The 16,739-nt window shown below is 41.1% G+C and overlaps 1 protein-coding gene across 6 annotated transcripts in view; it reads left to right on the top strand.

Annotated features, from left to right (window-relative positions):
* Positions 1-16,739, top strand: part of LOC107968485 (histone H2A.V-like) — a 150,221-nt gene that overhangs the window by 71,240 nt on the left and 62,242 nt on the right. For 4 of the 6 annotated variants that reach the window (XM_054667147.2, XM_054667148.2, XM_054667149.2 and 1 more), the window contains exon 3: positions 3,737-4,712. In XM_054667147.2, coding sequence (XP_054523122.1) covers positions 3,737-4,220 — 484 coding nt within the window. In that variant the 3' untranslated portion in view covers positions 4,221-4,712. Of the gene's footprint in view, positions 1-3,736; positions 4,713-16,739 lie in introns of those variants that run through there. The other 2 variants (XR_008539401.2, XM_054667150.2) reach the window with 1 other exon arrangement.

Genomic DNA, 16,739 nt, shown 5'->3' with positions numbered 1-16,739 from the left:
ATTATTTCAATTCTTCTTATTATAAGAAATACTTAGAATACGATTGTTTATAATATTCCAACAAATTAGATGAAATGGAAAAATTTCTGGAAAGACAAAAACTACTAAAACTGACTCAAGAAGAAGTAGAAAATCTTGATAAATCTATAACAAGTGATGACATTGAATTAATCATAATAAAAAACTTTTTTCAAAGGGAATCCCAAGCCCAGATGGCTTCACTGTTGAACTTCACCAAACACTTAAGCAAGTATTAACTTCCTTAGGAAGTCGTCATTTGGAGACTCTTCTAAAAAATAGAAGCTGGGAAATGTCCCCACTCTTTCTACGGGATCAGCATTATCCTGATTCTAAAACTAGACAGACATCCCAAGAAAAGAGAACTATAGACCAATATCCATTAAGAACACAGACACAACAATCCTCAACAAAATACTACCAACATAAATCCAGCAACATATGGAAAGGATGATAATCCATGGCCAAGTGGGATTTTGCTAGGCATGTAAGGATGAGTCAACATAGAAAAATAAATCAATGTAAAACAACATACGGCTGGATGCGGTGGCTCACGCCTGTAATCCCAGCACTTTGGGAGGCCGAGGCAGGCGGATCACGAGGTCAGGAGATCGAGACCATCCTGGCTAACATGGTGAAACCCCGGCTCTACTAAAAATACACACACACACAAAAATCAGCTGGGCGTGGTGGCATGCGCCTGTAGTCCCAGCTACTTGGGAGGCTGAGGCAGGAGAATGGCGTGAACCCAGGAGGTGGAGCTTGCAGTGAGCCGAGATCATGCCACTGCACTCCAGCCTTGGCGACAGAGTGAGACTCTGTCTCAACAACAACAACAACAACAACAACACAAAACATACTAGTAGAATAAAAGACAAAAGCCACATGATATTCTCAATAGACAAAGAATGACAGAACAGGGAGACAGAATTAATATGTGAATTATATAGCTTTTATACATAAATGGGGCTCATCACTGGGCCAACAGACACAACTAACTCCTTTATTATTTCCTGGCATTTTGTTCTGCCTTAGAGCAGAGCTCTTCTGATATTTTGCCTATGGGTGAATTTTACACTTGTTTGACTTAATGGGAAGGGGATGAAAATATAATGGGAAGGGGGTGAAAATACCTGGTATCTCCATGACTGGCCTCTTTAATTTTGCTGTCCAGCTCTTGCTGATCTTTGAGGCCATCTATAGGAATACTAAAGATGGTGGCATTTTCCATGTTATTTTTTGATGCCTTTTCATCTACTTTTTTATGTCTTCTAGAAACTTGCTGAAATCTGACATCTCTTTTTTTTTTTTTTTTTTTTTTTGATGGAGTCTCGCTCTGTCTCCCAGGCTAGAGAGCAGTGGCATGATCTTGGCTCACTGCAAACTCCGCCTCCTGGGTTCAAGAGATTCTCCTGCCTCAGCCTCCCGAGTGACTGGGATTACAGGTGTGTGCCACCAAACCTGGCTAATTTTTGTATTTTTAGTAGAGATGGGGTTTCACCAAGTTGGCCGGTTTGGTCTTGAACTCCTGACCTCAAGGGACCCACCTGCCTCAGCCTCTGAAAGTGCTGGGATTACAGGCGTGAGCCACCAAGCCTAGCCATCTGACATCTCTTGATGGTCTCTAATTTATTTTCATTTTTGTTTTGTGCTTATATTTTTTATATTTCTCTTATTATTTTAATTGGGTTTCTTTAAGGAGAGAGAAATTAACTGTCTTTGAGAACCAAGTTCCACTGAAGAAATTTATTTTCTTAAGATAATGAGTGATACTTCAGAGTATACTCTCTTTTTTCTCCAAGTAGAGGGTTACTGGGTTCTGGTTCTGGTAAGAAATCTTGTCACTTTTATCCTGGAGAAGTAAAGTGGTTTGTCAGGAATCCAAACATAACAGCCATGGTAATTTGAGAGAATTTACAATAACAGCTGTAGGAGAATGAATCCTTAGAGCTAAATTTGACTTTTCCTGCATTTTATAGTAAAGGAAATTGCATTTTAGAGATAAGAAGGGTTCATGGTCACAAAACAAGTTGGTAACAGTCCTTGGAGGAACCTTCCTGTTCCCCAACCTGTGCTCCTTGCACTGTACCATACTGTCATCACTGAGCACTCTTTCTCACATGCACTGGTGTGCTATGTGGCATCTATTACAGTGGTGAAGGGCATTGCAGGTATTAGGAGCATGGGCTCTCTGGTAAAGCAGATCTGGCCTGACATGTAGCTATGTGACATTGGTCAAGTTGAAGATTTTTTCATTTCAGTGTCTTCATGTAAAAACAGGGATTGCTGTATTTTGAATATTTCCCCTCCAAAATTCAGGTGTTGAAACTTAATGGCCAATAAAGTGATAGTATCAAGAGGTGGGGCTTTTAAGTGGTGAATAGGCCACGAGGGCTCCCCCTTTATAAATGGGATTAATGTGCTTATATAAAAGAGTTCACAGAGTATTCAATTCAGTCACCCTTTAGCCTTCCACCCTATGAAGACACAGCGTTCCTCTCTGGATGTTGCAGCAACGAGGCACCATATTGGAAGGGGAAACCACGCCCTTCACTAGACACTAAATCTCCAGCACCTTCATCCTGGATTTTCAGCTTCCAGAACTGTGAGAAATAAATTTGTGTTCTTTACAAATTACCCTATGGTATTTTGTTATAGTGGCACAAATGGACTAAGACAGGGACAGTAAGAGTACGCATCATATAGGCTTGTGATATAAATGCTTTTCACAGAACTTGGTACAAGGCAATTGTCTTACAGGTATTGGCAGTTATGAATTGCTATCCAAGACTAGAAACTTACTGGGCCTGGATGACTCAGATAACTTAAGGGTCATCTAGTTCAGTCTTCCAGCCAGTGCTTCAATTCGTCTACAATGTCTCCATCAAGAGATTGACTGTTTTCTTCTTCTTCCTTTTTTTTGAGATGGAGTCTTGCTCTGTTGCCCAGGCTGGAGTGCAGTGGTGCTATCTGGGCTCACTGCAAGCTCCGCCTTCTGTGTTCACGCCATTCTCCTGCCTCAGCCTCCCGAGTAGCTGGGACTACAGGTGCCCACCACCATGCCCGGCTAATTTTTTTGTATTTTTAGTAAAGATGGGGTTTCACCGTGCTAGCCAGGTTGGTCTCGATCTCCTGACCTCGTGATCCACCTGCTTCAGCCTCCCAAAGTGCTGGGATTACAGGCGTGAGCCACTGTGCCCGGCCGACTGTTTTCTTTTGAACACGTACAATGACAGGAGCACTCAGGACCATCTGAGGCAGCCTATTCAATTTAAATGGTTTTCAAGCTTATTTTCTTTCATGATAAACTTTTAAATATGACTATTAAATCAGGATAATACAGAAAAGTAGAAGGCAGAAAACTCAATGCTTGTCATCCATTTGTCAGGGACAACACTTCTGTGCCTCTTGTCCAGTATTTACAAGACAATCATTTTTTTCGCAGTCATGTGGTGTGATGTTCAAGAGTTTATAGGAACATATTTTTTTGCTCAGTATATAAAACTTGGGAAATACAGGGAATGTAAATTCTCTAGCTTCCTTCAACCCAGAGAGAGCTCTGCTTATGTTCGTGAGGCGGCAGGGGCAGCCAAGGGCGGTGGTTAAAAGCGTGTATTTAAAGTCAGACAACCCTGAGGGACCATGGGAAAACTTCTCAAATCTCTCCTTAAGTCTCAGCTTTCTCATTTTTTAATGGCTTCTGTTTTTTCTCTTAAAGGGAGGTGAAGGAGAGCGGCGGCGGCGGCGCGGGTCGGCAGCGGGAGGGCGCGCGGCCGAGCGGGGGCGGAGTCGGCGCCGAGAACATGGCTGGAGGCAAAGCTGCAAAGGACAGTGGGAAGGGCAAGGCTAAGGCAGTGTCTCGCTCCCAGAGAGCTGGGCTCCAGTTTCCTGCGGGCCGCATCCACAGACACTTGAAGACTCGCACCACAAGCCATGGAAGGCTGGGTGCCACTGCTGCCGTGTACAGTGCTGCGATCCCGGGGTACCTCACTGCAGAGGTGCTGGAGCTGGCAGGTAATGCTTCTAAGGATCTCAAAGTAAAGCGTATCGCTCCGCGTCACTTGCAGCTTGCAATCCGTGCTGATGAAGAGTTGCATTCTCTTATCAAGGCTTCCACAGCTGGGGGTGGTGTGATCCCTCACATCCACGAATCTCTGATTGGAAAGAAGGGACAGCAGAAAACTGCTAGAGGGATGCTTTAACCAACCCTCTTCCTCCCCGTCATTGTACTGTAACTGGGACAGAAGAAATAATGGGGATATGTGGAATTTTTAACAACAGTTAAACGGAAAAGCATAGACAATTACTGTAGACATGATAAAAGAAACATTTGTACGTTCTTAGACTCGAAGTTTGATAAAAGTACCTTTTCATGTGGTGAAAAAAAAAATAAAGTGAGGTGAAATTCGGATAACATATAATTAGCTCCTTTAAAGAGTACCAGCTAGAATATTTGTAATATTGTGCAAACAGCACCCTCTAACAATTTTTCAACACCCCAAAAGAAACACCTCATAACCATTAAGTAATCACTCCCACTTCCCCTTTCTCCCATCCTCTAGTAATTACTAATCTGCTTTCTGTGCCTATGGATTTGCTCACTCTGGAAATATTATAAAAGGAATCATATAATATGTGAGCTTTTATGCCTGGCTTCTTTTACTCAGCATAATGTTTTCAAGGTTCATTTGTGCTGTAGTATATATCAGTTATTAGATCCTTTTTTTTTTTTTTTTTTTGAGACAGAGTTTCACTCTTGTCCCCCAGCTTGGAGTGCAACGGCACGATCTCAGCTCACTGCAACCTCCGCCTCTGGGGTGCAAGCGATTCTTGTGCCTCGGCCTCCTGAGTAGCTGGGATTACAGGCACGTGCCACCACGCCTGGCTAATTTTTGTATTTTTAGTAGAGACAGTGTTTCACCGTGTTGGCCAGGCTGGTCTCGAACTCCTGACCTCAAGTGATCCGCCTTCCTCAGCCTCCCAAAGTGCTAGGACTACAGGTGTGAGCCATCTCTCCCAGCCAGATCATTTTTTTCATAGCTGAATAATAGTCCATTGTGCAGATATACCACAATTTGTCTATCCATCTACTGATGGACATTTGCGTTGTGGTTGTTTGGCTCATGTTTTTTGTGTTCTATTTAAGAAATTCCTGGCTAACACAAAGTCACAAAGATTTTCTATATTTTCTTGAAGAAGTTTTCTACTTTGAACTCTTAAGGTTTATAATCAGTTTCTAGTTCAATTTTATGTGTAGTGTGAGATAAATGTGAGATGCTCTTTGCAGCAACATGGCTACAGCTGGAGGATATTATTGAGGTGTTGAGGTTCATTATCATTTTTTTTTTTAACTTTTAGGTTCAGGGGTACATGTGCAGGTTTGTTTTGTAGGTAAATTGTGTGTCACAGGGAAGGTTCATTATTTTATTTTATTTTTATTTATTTATTTTTGAGACAGAGTTTTGCTCTTGTTGCCCAGGCTAATTTTGTATTTTTAGTAGAGACAGGGTTTCTCCATGTTTGTCAGGCTGGTCTTGAACTCCCAACTTCAGGTCGTCTGCCCGCCTCGGCCTCCCAAAGTGCTGGGATTACAGGTGTGAGCCACTGTGCCCGGTCTCATTATTTTATTTATTAATTTTTTTGAGACGAAGTTTTGCTCTTGTTGCCCAGGCTGGAGTGCAGAGTGGTGCGATCTCGGCTCACTGCAACCTCCGCCTCCAGGTTCAAGTGATTCTCCTGCCTCAGCCTCCTGAGTAGCTGAGATTACAGACATGCACCACCACGCCCAGCTAATTTTTGTCTTTTTAGTAGAGACGGGGTTTCACCATGTTGGCCAGACTGATCTCGAACTCCTGAACTCAGGTGATCCACCCACCTCGGCCTCCCAACGGGCTGGGATTACAGGTGTGAGCCAGTGCACCTGGCCTGGGTTCATTATTTTTTCATGCAGATAACCAATTATTTCAGGACCATTAGTTGGACTGTTTAAAATTTTTTTTTTCAACTTTTATTTTAGTTTCAGGGGGTACAGGTGCAGGTTTGTTACATGGGTACATTGCATGTCACTGAAGTTTGGTGTACAAATGATCTTGTCACCCAGGTAGTGAGCATAGTACTCAATAAGGAGTTTCTCAACACTCTTCCTCCTTCTACCCTCCCCCTTCTAGTAGCCCTGGTGTGTATTGTTCCCTTCTTCATCTCCACATGTACTAAATGTTTAGTTCTCACTTAGAAGTGAGAACATGTGGTATTTGGTTTTCTGTTCTGGTGCTAATTTGCTTAGGATAATGTCCTCCAGCTGCATCCATGTTGCTGAAAGGACATGATTTTATTCTTTTTTATGGCTGCATAGGATTCTATGTTGTGTATGTATCATATTTTCTTTTTTCTTTTTTTTTTTGAGATGGAGTTTCGCTCTTGTTGCCCAGGCTGAAGTGCAATGGCGCGATCCAGGCTCACTGCAACCTCTTCTTCCTGGATTCAAGCGATTCTCCTGTCTCAGCCTCCCAAGTAGCTGGGATTACAGGCATGCACCATGACGCCTGGCTAATTTTTTGTATTTTTAGTAGAGACGGGGTTTCTCCATGTTGGTCAGGCTGGTCTTGAACTCCTGACCTCAGGTGATCTGCCTGCCTCGGCCTCCCAAAGTGGCAAGATTATAGGTGTGAGCCACCACACCTGGATACCACATTTTCTTTATCCAGTCCACTGCTGATAGACATCTAGGTTGATTCCATGTCTTTGCTATTGTGAATAGTGCTGTGATGAACATCTGAGTGCATGTCTTTTTAGTAGAGCAATTTATTTTCTTTTAGATATATACCCAGTAATGGGATTGCTGGGTCAAATGGCAGTTCTACTTTAAGTTCTTTGAGAAATCTCCAAACAATTTCCACAGTGGCTGAACTAATTTACATTCCCACCAACAGTGTAAAAGTGTTCCCTTTCTCTGCAGCCTCATCAGCATCTGTTGTTTTTTAACAATGGGCATTATGACTGGTGTGAGATGGTATTTCACTGTGGTTTTGATTTGCATTTCTCTGATAATTAGTGATGTGGAACATTTTTTCATACGTTTCTTGGCCACTTGTATATCTTTTTTTGAGAAGTGTCTGTTCATGTCTTTTGCCCATTTTTATATTTATTTATTTATTTATTTATTTATGTATTTATTTATTTTTGAGACGGAGTTTCACTCTGTCAGGCAGGCTGGAGTGAAGTGGTGCAATCTTGGCTCACTGCAACCTCTGCCTCCCCAGTTCAAGCAATTCTTCTGCCTCAGCCTCCCAAGTTGCTGGGATTATAGGTGCCTGCCACCATGCCTGGCTTCTTTTGCCCTTTTTTTTTTTTGAGACCAAGTTTTGCTCTTGTTGCCCAGGCTGGAGTGCAAAGGTGTGATCTCGGCTCACTGCAACCTCCGGCTCCTGGGTTCAAGCAATTCTCCTGTCTCAGCCTCCCGACTAGCTGAGATTACAGGCATGCTCCAGCACGCCCGACTAATTCTGTATTTTTAGTAGAGATGGGGTTTCTCCATGTTGGTCAGGCCACTCTTGAACTCCTGACCTCAGGTGATCCACCAGCCTTGGCCTCCTGAAGCGCTGGGATTACAGGTGTGAGCCACTGTGCCTGGCCTCTTTTGCCCGTTTTAAATTTTGATTATTATTATTTTTGAGACAGAGTTTCACTCTTGTTGCCCAGGTTGGAGTGCAATGACGCAATCTTGGCTCACCACAACCTCTGCCTCCCAGGTTCAAGCAATTCTCCTACTTCAGCCTCCTGAGTAGCTGGGATTTCAGGCATGCGCCACCATGCCTGGCTAATTTTTTGTATTTTTAGTAGAGATGGGTTTTCTCCGTGTTGGTCAGGCTGGTCTTGAACTCCCAACTTCCAGTGATCTGCTTGCCTCGGCCTCCCAAAGTGCTAGGATTACAGGCGTGAATCACCATGCCTGCCCCCTTTTGCCCATTTTTAAATGGTGTTACTTGTTTTTCACTTGTTCAATAGTTTAAGTTCCTTATAGATTCTGGATATAAACCTTTGTCAGATGCATAGTTTGTGAATTTTTTCCTCCATTCTGTAGGTTGTCTGTTCACTCTGTCGACAGTTTCTTCTGCTATGCAGATGCTCTTCAGTTTAATTAGATCCCACTTGTCAATATTTGTTTCTGTGGCAATTGCTTTTGAGGACTTAGTCATAATTTCTTTCCCAAGGCTGATGTCCAGAATGGTGTTTCCTGGGTTTCCTTCTAGGAGTCTTTGTTTGACGTCTTACATTTAAATCTTTAATGCATCTTGCATATGGTGAAAGGTTGAGGTCTAGTTTCATTCTACTGCATATGAGTGGCCAGCTATCTCAGCACCATTTAGTGATATATGTCTATACTTTTTCCAGTACTACTGTCTTGATTACTGTAGCTTTCGCATAAATCTTGAAATTAGTGTAAGTCTTCTAATTTTGTTGATCCTTTAAAAAATTGTTTTGGCTATTATAGGTCATTTGCATATATATATATTTTTTGAGACAGAGTTTTTGCTCTTGTTGCCCAGGCTGGAGTGCAATGGTGCCATCTCGGCTCACCACAACCTCCGCCTCCCAGGTTCAAGCGATTCTCCTGCCCTAGCCTCCCGAGTAGCTGGGATTACAGGCATGCGCCTCCATGCCTGGCTAATTTCGTATGTTTAGTAGAGACGGGGTTTCTCCATGTTGGTCAGGCTGGTCTTGAACTCCTGACCTCAGGTGATCTGCCTACCTCAGCCCCTCAAAGTGCTAGGATTACAGGCGTTAGCCACTGTGCCCAGCCTCTATTTATGTTGTACAATCAGTTTGTCAATTGAAAAAAAAACCTCCTGGGATTTTGATTGAATTTCTATATAGCATTTTGGGGAGAAATGTATGTAAATAATATTGAGCCATCTGATGTGTAAGCAAAATATATCTCTTCATTTTTCTAACTCTTTTAAAATTTACTTCAGCCATGTTTTATAGTTTTCAGTGTACTTGTCTTGCACATAGTTTGTTAAATTTTCTCTAAATATTTCATGTTTGGTGATGCTATTATAAATGTTTTTACACATTTGATTTCCAGCTGTTCATTGCTGGTGTATAAAAATACTTTGGAAGGCCGACGTGGGAGCATTGCCTGAGCCTAGGAGTTTGAGATCAGCATGGGCAACACAGGGAGACACTGTCTGTACAAAAAATTAAAACAATTAGGTGGGTGTGGTGACTTCTGCCTGTAGTCCCAGCTACTGGGGAGGTTGAGGTGGGAGGATCGCTGGAGCCTGGGAGGTCGAGACTGCAGAGAGCAGTGATCATGCCATTGCACTCCAGCCCAGGTGACAGAGCGAGACCCTGTCTCAAGAGGAAAAAAGAATTTTTTATATTGATCTCAGATCTTAGAATCTTGTTAAACTCATTCAGTTCTAGTGCATTTTTGTTGCTATCTTAGGATTTTGTGCATAGATGAATATGCATACTAATGAAGTCCGTTTTATTTCTTCTTTTTCTATTTGCATGCCTTTTTATTTCCCTTTTTTGCCTTCTTGAACTGACTGTCAACTCCAGTATAATGGTGAATAGAAAAGGCGAGGGCAAACATCCTTGTTTTGTTTTTGATTTCAGGGAGAAAGCATTCAGTTTTCACCATTAAACATGATATTAGTTGTAGTCTCATCAGTTGAATGGAGGTAATTTTTATTTATTTTTATATTTTATTTTTTTTGAGATGGAGTCTTTGCTCAGTTGCCCAGGCTGGAGTGCAGTGGCGTGGTCTCAGCTCACTGCAAACTCTGCCTCCCAGGTTCACGCCATTCTGCTGCCTCAGCCTCCCGAGTAGCTGGGACTACAGGTGCCCGCCAACATGCCCAGCTAATTTTTTGTATTTTTAGTAGAGAAGGGGTTTCACCATGTTAGCCAGGATGGTCTCGATCTCTTGACCTCGTGATTCACCCGCCTCGGCCTCCCAAAGTGCTGGGATTACAGGCGTGAGCCACCGCACCCAGCTGTATGGAGGTAATTTTTTACATTATTAGGCATGAGACCAGTTTTGGTCATTATGACCCTTTATGATCTTGAGAGAAATGTAGAAGAAGATGGGGGGCTGGGTGCGGTGGCTCACACCTGTAATCCCTGCCCTTTGGGAGGCTAAGGCGGGTGGATCACCTGAGGTCAGGAGTTTGAGACCAGCCTGACCAACATGGTGAAATCTCGTCTCTACTAAAAATACAAAATTAGCCGGTGTCATGGTGCATGCCTGTAATCCCAGCTACTCGGGTAGCTGAGGCAGGAGAATCGCTTGAACCCAGGAGGAGGAGGTTGTAGTGAGCCGAGATGGCACCATTGCACTCCAGCCTGGGCAACAAAAGCGAAACTTCGTCTCACACACACACACACAGACACACACACACACACAGACACACACACACAGACACACACACACAAAAGGAAGAAGAAGAAGACAGGGGATACTCTGGCTGGTAGTCACTATTTCAGATCAGGTGCCCTGGGAAGCAGGCTCTGAGACAGATATTTGCATGCAGAGGTTTACTGGGGAGTGCTCTTGGAATTAACACCTGTGGGGTTGGCCAGAGGGAGAATTTGAACTGCAGCAGTCTCAGTGAAGGCCTCTGCTGATTCCACGGAGAGTTAGTTCTGGAGCTGGGATGACCCTGCGTAATTGTCCCAAATTAAAGCTGAAGATAGCTGCCTCACCCAATCATGTTGATTCTCCAAGCTTCCTTTTTTTGCAAGTCCCAAGCGTCTTGTGATACGTTGGAGTTGGGCTTGTCTAGATATCTTGGTACTTGGTTTCATATCTCATGTCTAGAAACAGAGATCAAATACTCAGAATTGCAAAGATTGTAGATAGCATTTAGTGACAAAGTAAAAGTCTTTTTAAGACTTTTTCACTCGGTGGCTTTCTTTAGTAGATGACGAGAGAGAATATTATAAAATCTGTAATATTCCCAAGGCAGACTGATGCAGAGTTGAACACTGTATTACATTGAAGCAGCTAAGGCTCCAGACCCACAGGACTGAGTGGGGTGGCCTAGAATTCCCACCAAGTTCCTACTGAAAGTTATCCTAACATCTACCTCATAGGGCTATTATGAAGGTTAAATGAACTAATTCTTCGAAAATGCTTGCGTGCTGCCTGGCACATAAGCCCCCAGTAAATGTCAACTATTATTGTTATCAATATCCTTAGAATACTTTTCTTTGCAATTTGTATATAATGAAAATATACTGCATGTATTTATTTTTAAGCAAAGTGAACACAGGAGGAAATAAGGTCTTAGATAAATAATTGTAAAATGAAACTTGATGACAGATAATCTGTTACTGATGATTAATTTCTCTTCAACAATTACAAATACTAGCAACTCGGTTCTTAAAAATAATGTTTTAGGCCAGGTGCGGTGGTTCATATGTGTAATCCCAGCACTTTGGGAGGCCGAGGTAGGCGGATCACAAGGTCAGGAGTTCGAGACCAGCCTGGCCAACATGGTGAAACCCCATCTCTACTAAAAATACAAAGAATAGCTGGGCTTGGTGGCGCATGCCTGTAATCTCAGCTACTCAGGAGGCTGAGGTGGGAGAATTGCTTGAACTCAGGAGGCGGAGGATGCAGTGAGCCGAGATCGCGCCACTGCACTCTAGCCTGAGCAACAGAGTGAGATTCCATCTCAAAAAAAAAAGTTTTAAAATTTAATTAAAAATTTAAATTATGAAAATATTCAAACATACACAAAGATAGAGAATAATTAGAGGAACCCCTATATATCCTTTACCCAGAATCAATAATTATCAGTTTTTCCCATAAAACATCTATTCCTCTTTTCATTTTACTTTCAAAAAGAAATTCAAGTAATTATACCATTTTGCCCTCATATATTTTAGGTATGCATCTCTAACAAATTTGGTATCATCTAGTAGCCGGTCTACAATACAATTTCTTTTATTGTCTAAAAAATGTCTTATTTAAAAAGGTTTGTTTAAATTAGGATGCAAACAAGGTTAACACATTTGTTTGTTGTCTCTTAATTCTGTTAAAAACTCGAGCAATTCCCCCACCCCACCCTCTCTTTCGCTACCATTGTCATGTTGCAAAAACTGGGTCGATTGTCCTACAGAATAGCCCACATTTTGGATTTGTTAGTTTGATTCCTTGTGCTGTCATTTAACTATTCCCATGTTTCTTGTATTTTATTTTACAATTATTTATCTTTAAAGGATTTTTTAAAAAACTACTTTATTGAGATATGACTGACACATAAGCTGCACATATTTAATGTATACATCTCGATGAGTTTCGGGAAAGTATACATTAGAGAAACCATCTCTACCATCAAAATTTAAAGGCTTTTCTAGTTAAAGTACATAATCTGGTTCTTGTGAAAAATGTAAAAAATTTAAAGAGCTACAATTGGTAATGTGGAGAGACATTACCAAGTCTGCCATAATCCCATCCCTAGAGATAATCACTGTTCATTGTCTGGCGTACATTCAGCCAGACTTTTTTCTTCACTCTGAGAAAATCACTTCTCAAGTTATTTAGCAATGAAATTAGTCATTGTGTGATTCCTTATTGCAACTCTGTTTTCCTGGAGATTATTCAGAGAGTCTTTGTACAGTGTCTCAGTCCTGTAAGAATTTTAGCCATTGTTAGAAAGCGCTGGGGCAAGACCACATAGTTACTGTTTTAAGTTAATCTAACATGGGAGATTTGTTATGCATTGCAGGGTGAAGAATGTAGCAATGGGTAAGGAGTAGATACAGAATGAGAAAAGTTGAGGGAAGCATGAAGGACCAAGCCTTACCTTGAACTCTAGAATCTATCAGATAAGACATGATTTAATAAGATTAATTTGATGCCCAGCAGAGGCAGAAAAGACACATTAATCCAGTATTTAAATAACAAGAAGAGTTTTGTCAAACTGTCTGTCTCTCTGGAGATTCTAAGTCTCCCATTCTCCTCTCCCATTCTAGGAGTGGGCTATGGGTAGGATCCATACTATGATCTCTCTTAGTGTCTGCCAACTGAAATTTTTTTAAAAAATCAGATTATTCTATTGTGCATGACTTCCTTTGCTCAAGTGGAAGCATTACATAAATCCTTTTATAACACGTTTCGATTTTTAAATTCTTTACATGTACATATATACAATTTTTATTTTTTATTTTTAAAATTTATTTTTCTGTATTTTGTTTCATTTTTAGTTCTTAATTTTGACTTTTCTTTCAGTGGGTTTTAATATATCTTTGAATATTTCTTTCTAAAAGCAATGTGAAGGATATGTTTTCTCATCCTTGGACATCTGAGAATACCTTTCTGTTGCCTTTATACATGAAAAATCTTTTGAATAGATTTAAAAATATTTGATTATAACATTTCTGCTCAAAATTTAATAGATAGTACTACGTCATCTTTTGGGACTTAATGCAGCACGAACGTTGAACACGCGTACATTTTATTCCTTTATAAGTGACTTCTTTATTCTCCTAGGATTTATGCAGGAGCTTCTTTGGTTGGTTTCTTTTTTGTTTTTTAAATTGTTTTCTGAGATACATTTAAACATGTAGATACTTCCTGTGTGCCCTTCCACTGTGCTATGGGCTGTGGGATTTTTTATAGACTGAATCAATGGGCTCCTGTGGCTTTGAGCTTCTGGTTCACGGAGGCACTGGCAGAAGATCAAGGACAGAAAATAGAGTGAGGTCAGGCCTTCTACAATTCTCTCTCTGGGTGCCGATACCTTGTCCTCCTCTTGCCTCTTCAGGCCTATGGGTGATAGTGGCTTTAAATGTTTGGCTGATTCTGTCTGGATCTCCTTTTATTGATAATTCCAGGAACTTGGTGAGTACTATTAAATTTCAATGTCCTATCTTCAAGGTCACTGATTATTTCTTCTGTTGTGTCCAAACTACTCTTAAGCTATTCAGTGTTTTTTGCCTTGTTTTGCAATTTCATATATTGTATTTTTCAGTTCTAGATTTCCATTTGGTTGCTTGTTTTAGATTTTCCATTTCTTTACTAATGATTTAATTTGTTTATCTGCTATGACCGTATTGTCCTTTAAGTCTATGAAGATTTTTTAAAAATTTATTTTAAATTTATTTTTTTTGAGACAGAGTCCCACTCTGTCACCCAGGCTGGAGTGCAGTGGCGCCACCTCGGCTCACTGCAACCTCCGCCCCCCAGGTTCAAGTGATTCTCCTGCCTCAGCCACCTGAGTAGCTGGGATTACAGGAGTGTGCCACTATGGCTGGCTAATTTTTGTATTTTTAGTACAGACAGGGTTTCACCATGTTGGCCAGGTTGGTCTTGAACTCTTGACCTCAAGTGATCCTCCTGCCTTGGCCTTCAAAGTGCTGCAATTACAGGTGTGAGCCATTGCTCCTGGCCTGAAGATATTTATAACAGACATTTTTAAGTTTTTGTCTGATAATTCCAACTTCTGGGTCATTTTGAGACTGGTTTCTATTGACTTATTTTTCTTTTTCTTGGATCTCCTTTTCCTTTGTCATCCATCACTTATCTAGTAATTTTTAAACTGTATACTGGACACTGTGGGAGATGTGCTGAAGAGCATCATCAAGAAAACATCAAGTATGTTTTCTACCTTGAGGAATGTTAAGCATTGTTCTTGAAGGTAGTTCACTTGCTTTATATCACCTTAGTTTTGTTGGAGGCATAATTGTATGCCTTGTTAGCGCAGGTCTACTATGGTTTTATCTTTACTCCTAAAGTGAATATCTTAGTTTTGGGAGGTGGTCTTTGCTTCTAAAATGTTGTCTTTCTAAATTATAGATGACCTGAACAAATGGAAACACATCCCATGCTCTTTGATGGGTAGAATCAATGTGAAAATGACCATATTGCCAAAAGAAATCTACAAATTCAATGCAATTCCCATCAAAATACCACCATAATTCTTCACAGAACTAGAAAAACCAATCCTAAAATTCATATGGAACCCAAAAACAGCCTGCATAGCCAAAACAAGACTAAGCAAAAAAAAACAAATCTGGAGGCATCACATTATCTGATTTCAAACTATACTACAAGGCCATAGTCACCAAAACAGCATGGTACTGGTATAAAAATAGGCATATAGACCAATGGAACAGAATAGACCACCCAGAAATAAACCCAAATACTTACAGCCAGCCGATCTTTGACAAAGCAAACAAAAACATAAAGTGGGTAAACAACACCCTGTTCAACAAATGGTGCTGGGATAATTGGCAAGCCACATGTAGGGGAATAAAACACAATCCTCATCTCTCACCTTATATAAAAAGCAACTTAAGATGGATCAAGGACTTAAACCTAAGACCTGAAACTAAAAATTCTAGAAGATAACATCAGAAAAAACCCTTCTAGACATTGGCTTAGGCAAAGATTTCCTGACCAAGAATCCAAAAGCAAATGCAATACAAACAAAACATTACTATGTTTTTGCATCTATGCAAAGGCATAAGAATGATATAATAAACTTTGGGGACTCAGAGGGAAAGGGTGGGAAGAAGGTGAGGGATAAAAGACTACAAATTGTGTGCAGTGTATACTGCTCGGGTGATGGGTGCACCAGAATCTCACAAATCAACGGTAAAGAACTTACTCATGTAACCAAATACCACCTGTTCCCCAAAAACCTATGGAAATTAAAAACAAAACAAAACAAAACAAAACAAACAAAACCACTGGGTGTGGTGGCTCATGCCTGTAATCCTAGCACTTTGGGAGGCCGAGGTGGATGGATCATTTGAGGTCAGGAGTTTGAGACCAGCCTGGCCAACTTGGTGAAACCCTGTCTCTACTAAAAATACAAAAAATTAGCCGGGCATGGTGGCATGCGCCTGTAGTACCAGCTTCTCAGGAGGCCGAGGCACGAGAATTGCTTGAACCCGGGAGGTGGAGGTTGTAGTGAGCCAAGATCTCGCCATTGCACTCCAGCCTGTGTGACGGAGACCCTGTTTACAAAAAAACAAAAACAAAAACAAACAAAACAAGCAAACAAACATTTGGGAGAATAATTTAGGAAAAAAAAAAAAAAGAGTGGTCTCTCTGGGATTTTAATGGAAGGCCTGTATTTTTTTTGCCAAGTTTCTTTAACTTGAGTGACTTGATCTCTGAACTCTGTCTTCCCTGTAGTGGGCATGTGCTGAAATCTCAGGTCAGCTCTTTTTTTCTTCCAGCTGTTTCGAACCTTGGGCACTTTGTAGTTTTGATCTGCACACATGCAGTTCAGGGGTCAGCCAGCAATACAAGGGGTGATTATATGGAGATGTTAAGTTACTCCCCTTCCTGACTTCTTCCAATCTATAGAATTCTGTGAATCCTCCATTCAATAACCAGTTGCTTGGGCAAGTCCCTTCTGACTCCACAGACCAACACAACTACAGGCTCTCTGCTTGACACTATCTGCCATGCTAGACAAACTAGGGCATGTCCTGAGGGCAAGAGCCACGTATGTGTTTGTTGGCCTCACTTGGTGTGATTCACTTTTTTTTCAATGTCAAGTCCCCTTATTTTTCTGCCTACTGTTGGTCACTCTCCAGTGTCTTTAAACAGCTGTATTTTGTATTTTGTTCAGAGTTTATAATTGTGATCATCAGGAGGAATAGTCTGATGTAAGTGGCTTTGCTATTACTAAGCCATTATTACTATTTATTTATTTATTTATTTTTGAGGTGGAGTCTCACCCTGTCCCCAGTTC

Source organism: Pan troglodytes, chromosome 16, assembly GCF_028858775.2.
Source record: "Pan troglodytes isolate AG18354 chromosome 16, NHGRI_mPanTro3-v2.0_pri, whole genome shotgun sequence".
Taxonomy (NCBI): domain Eukaryota; kingdom Metazoa; phylum Chordata; class Mammalia; order Primates; family Hominidae; genus Pan; species Pan troglodytes.
Note: the sequence above shows the minus strand (reverse complement) of the source record. Positions and strands in the feature narration are given on the sequence as shown.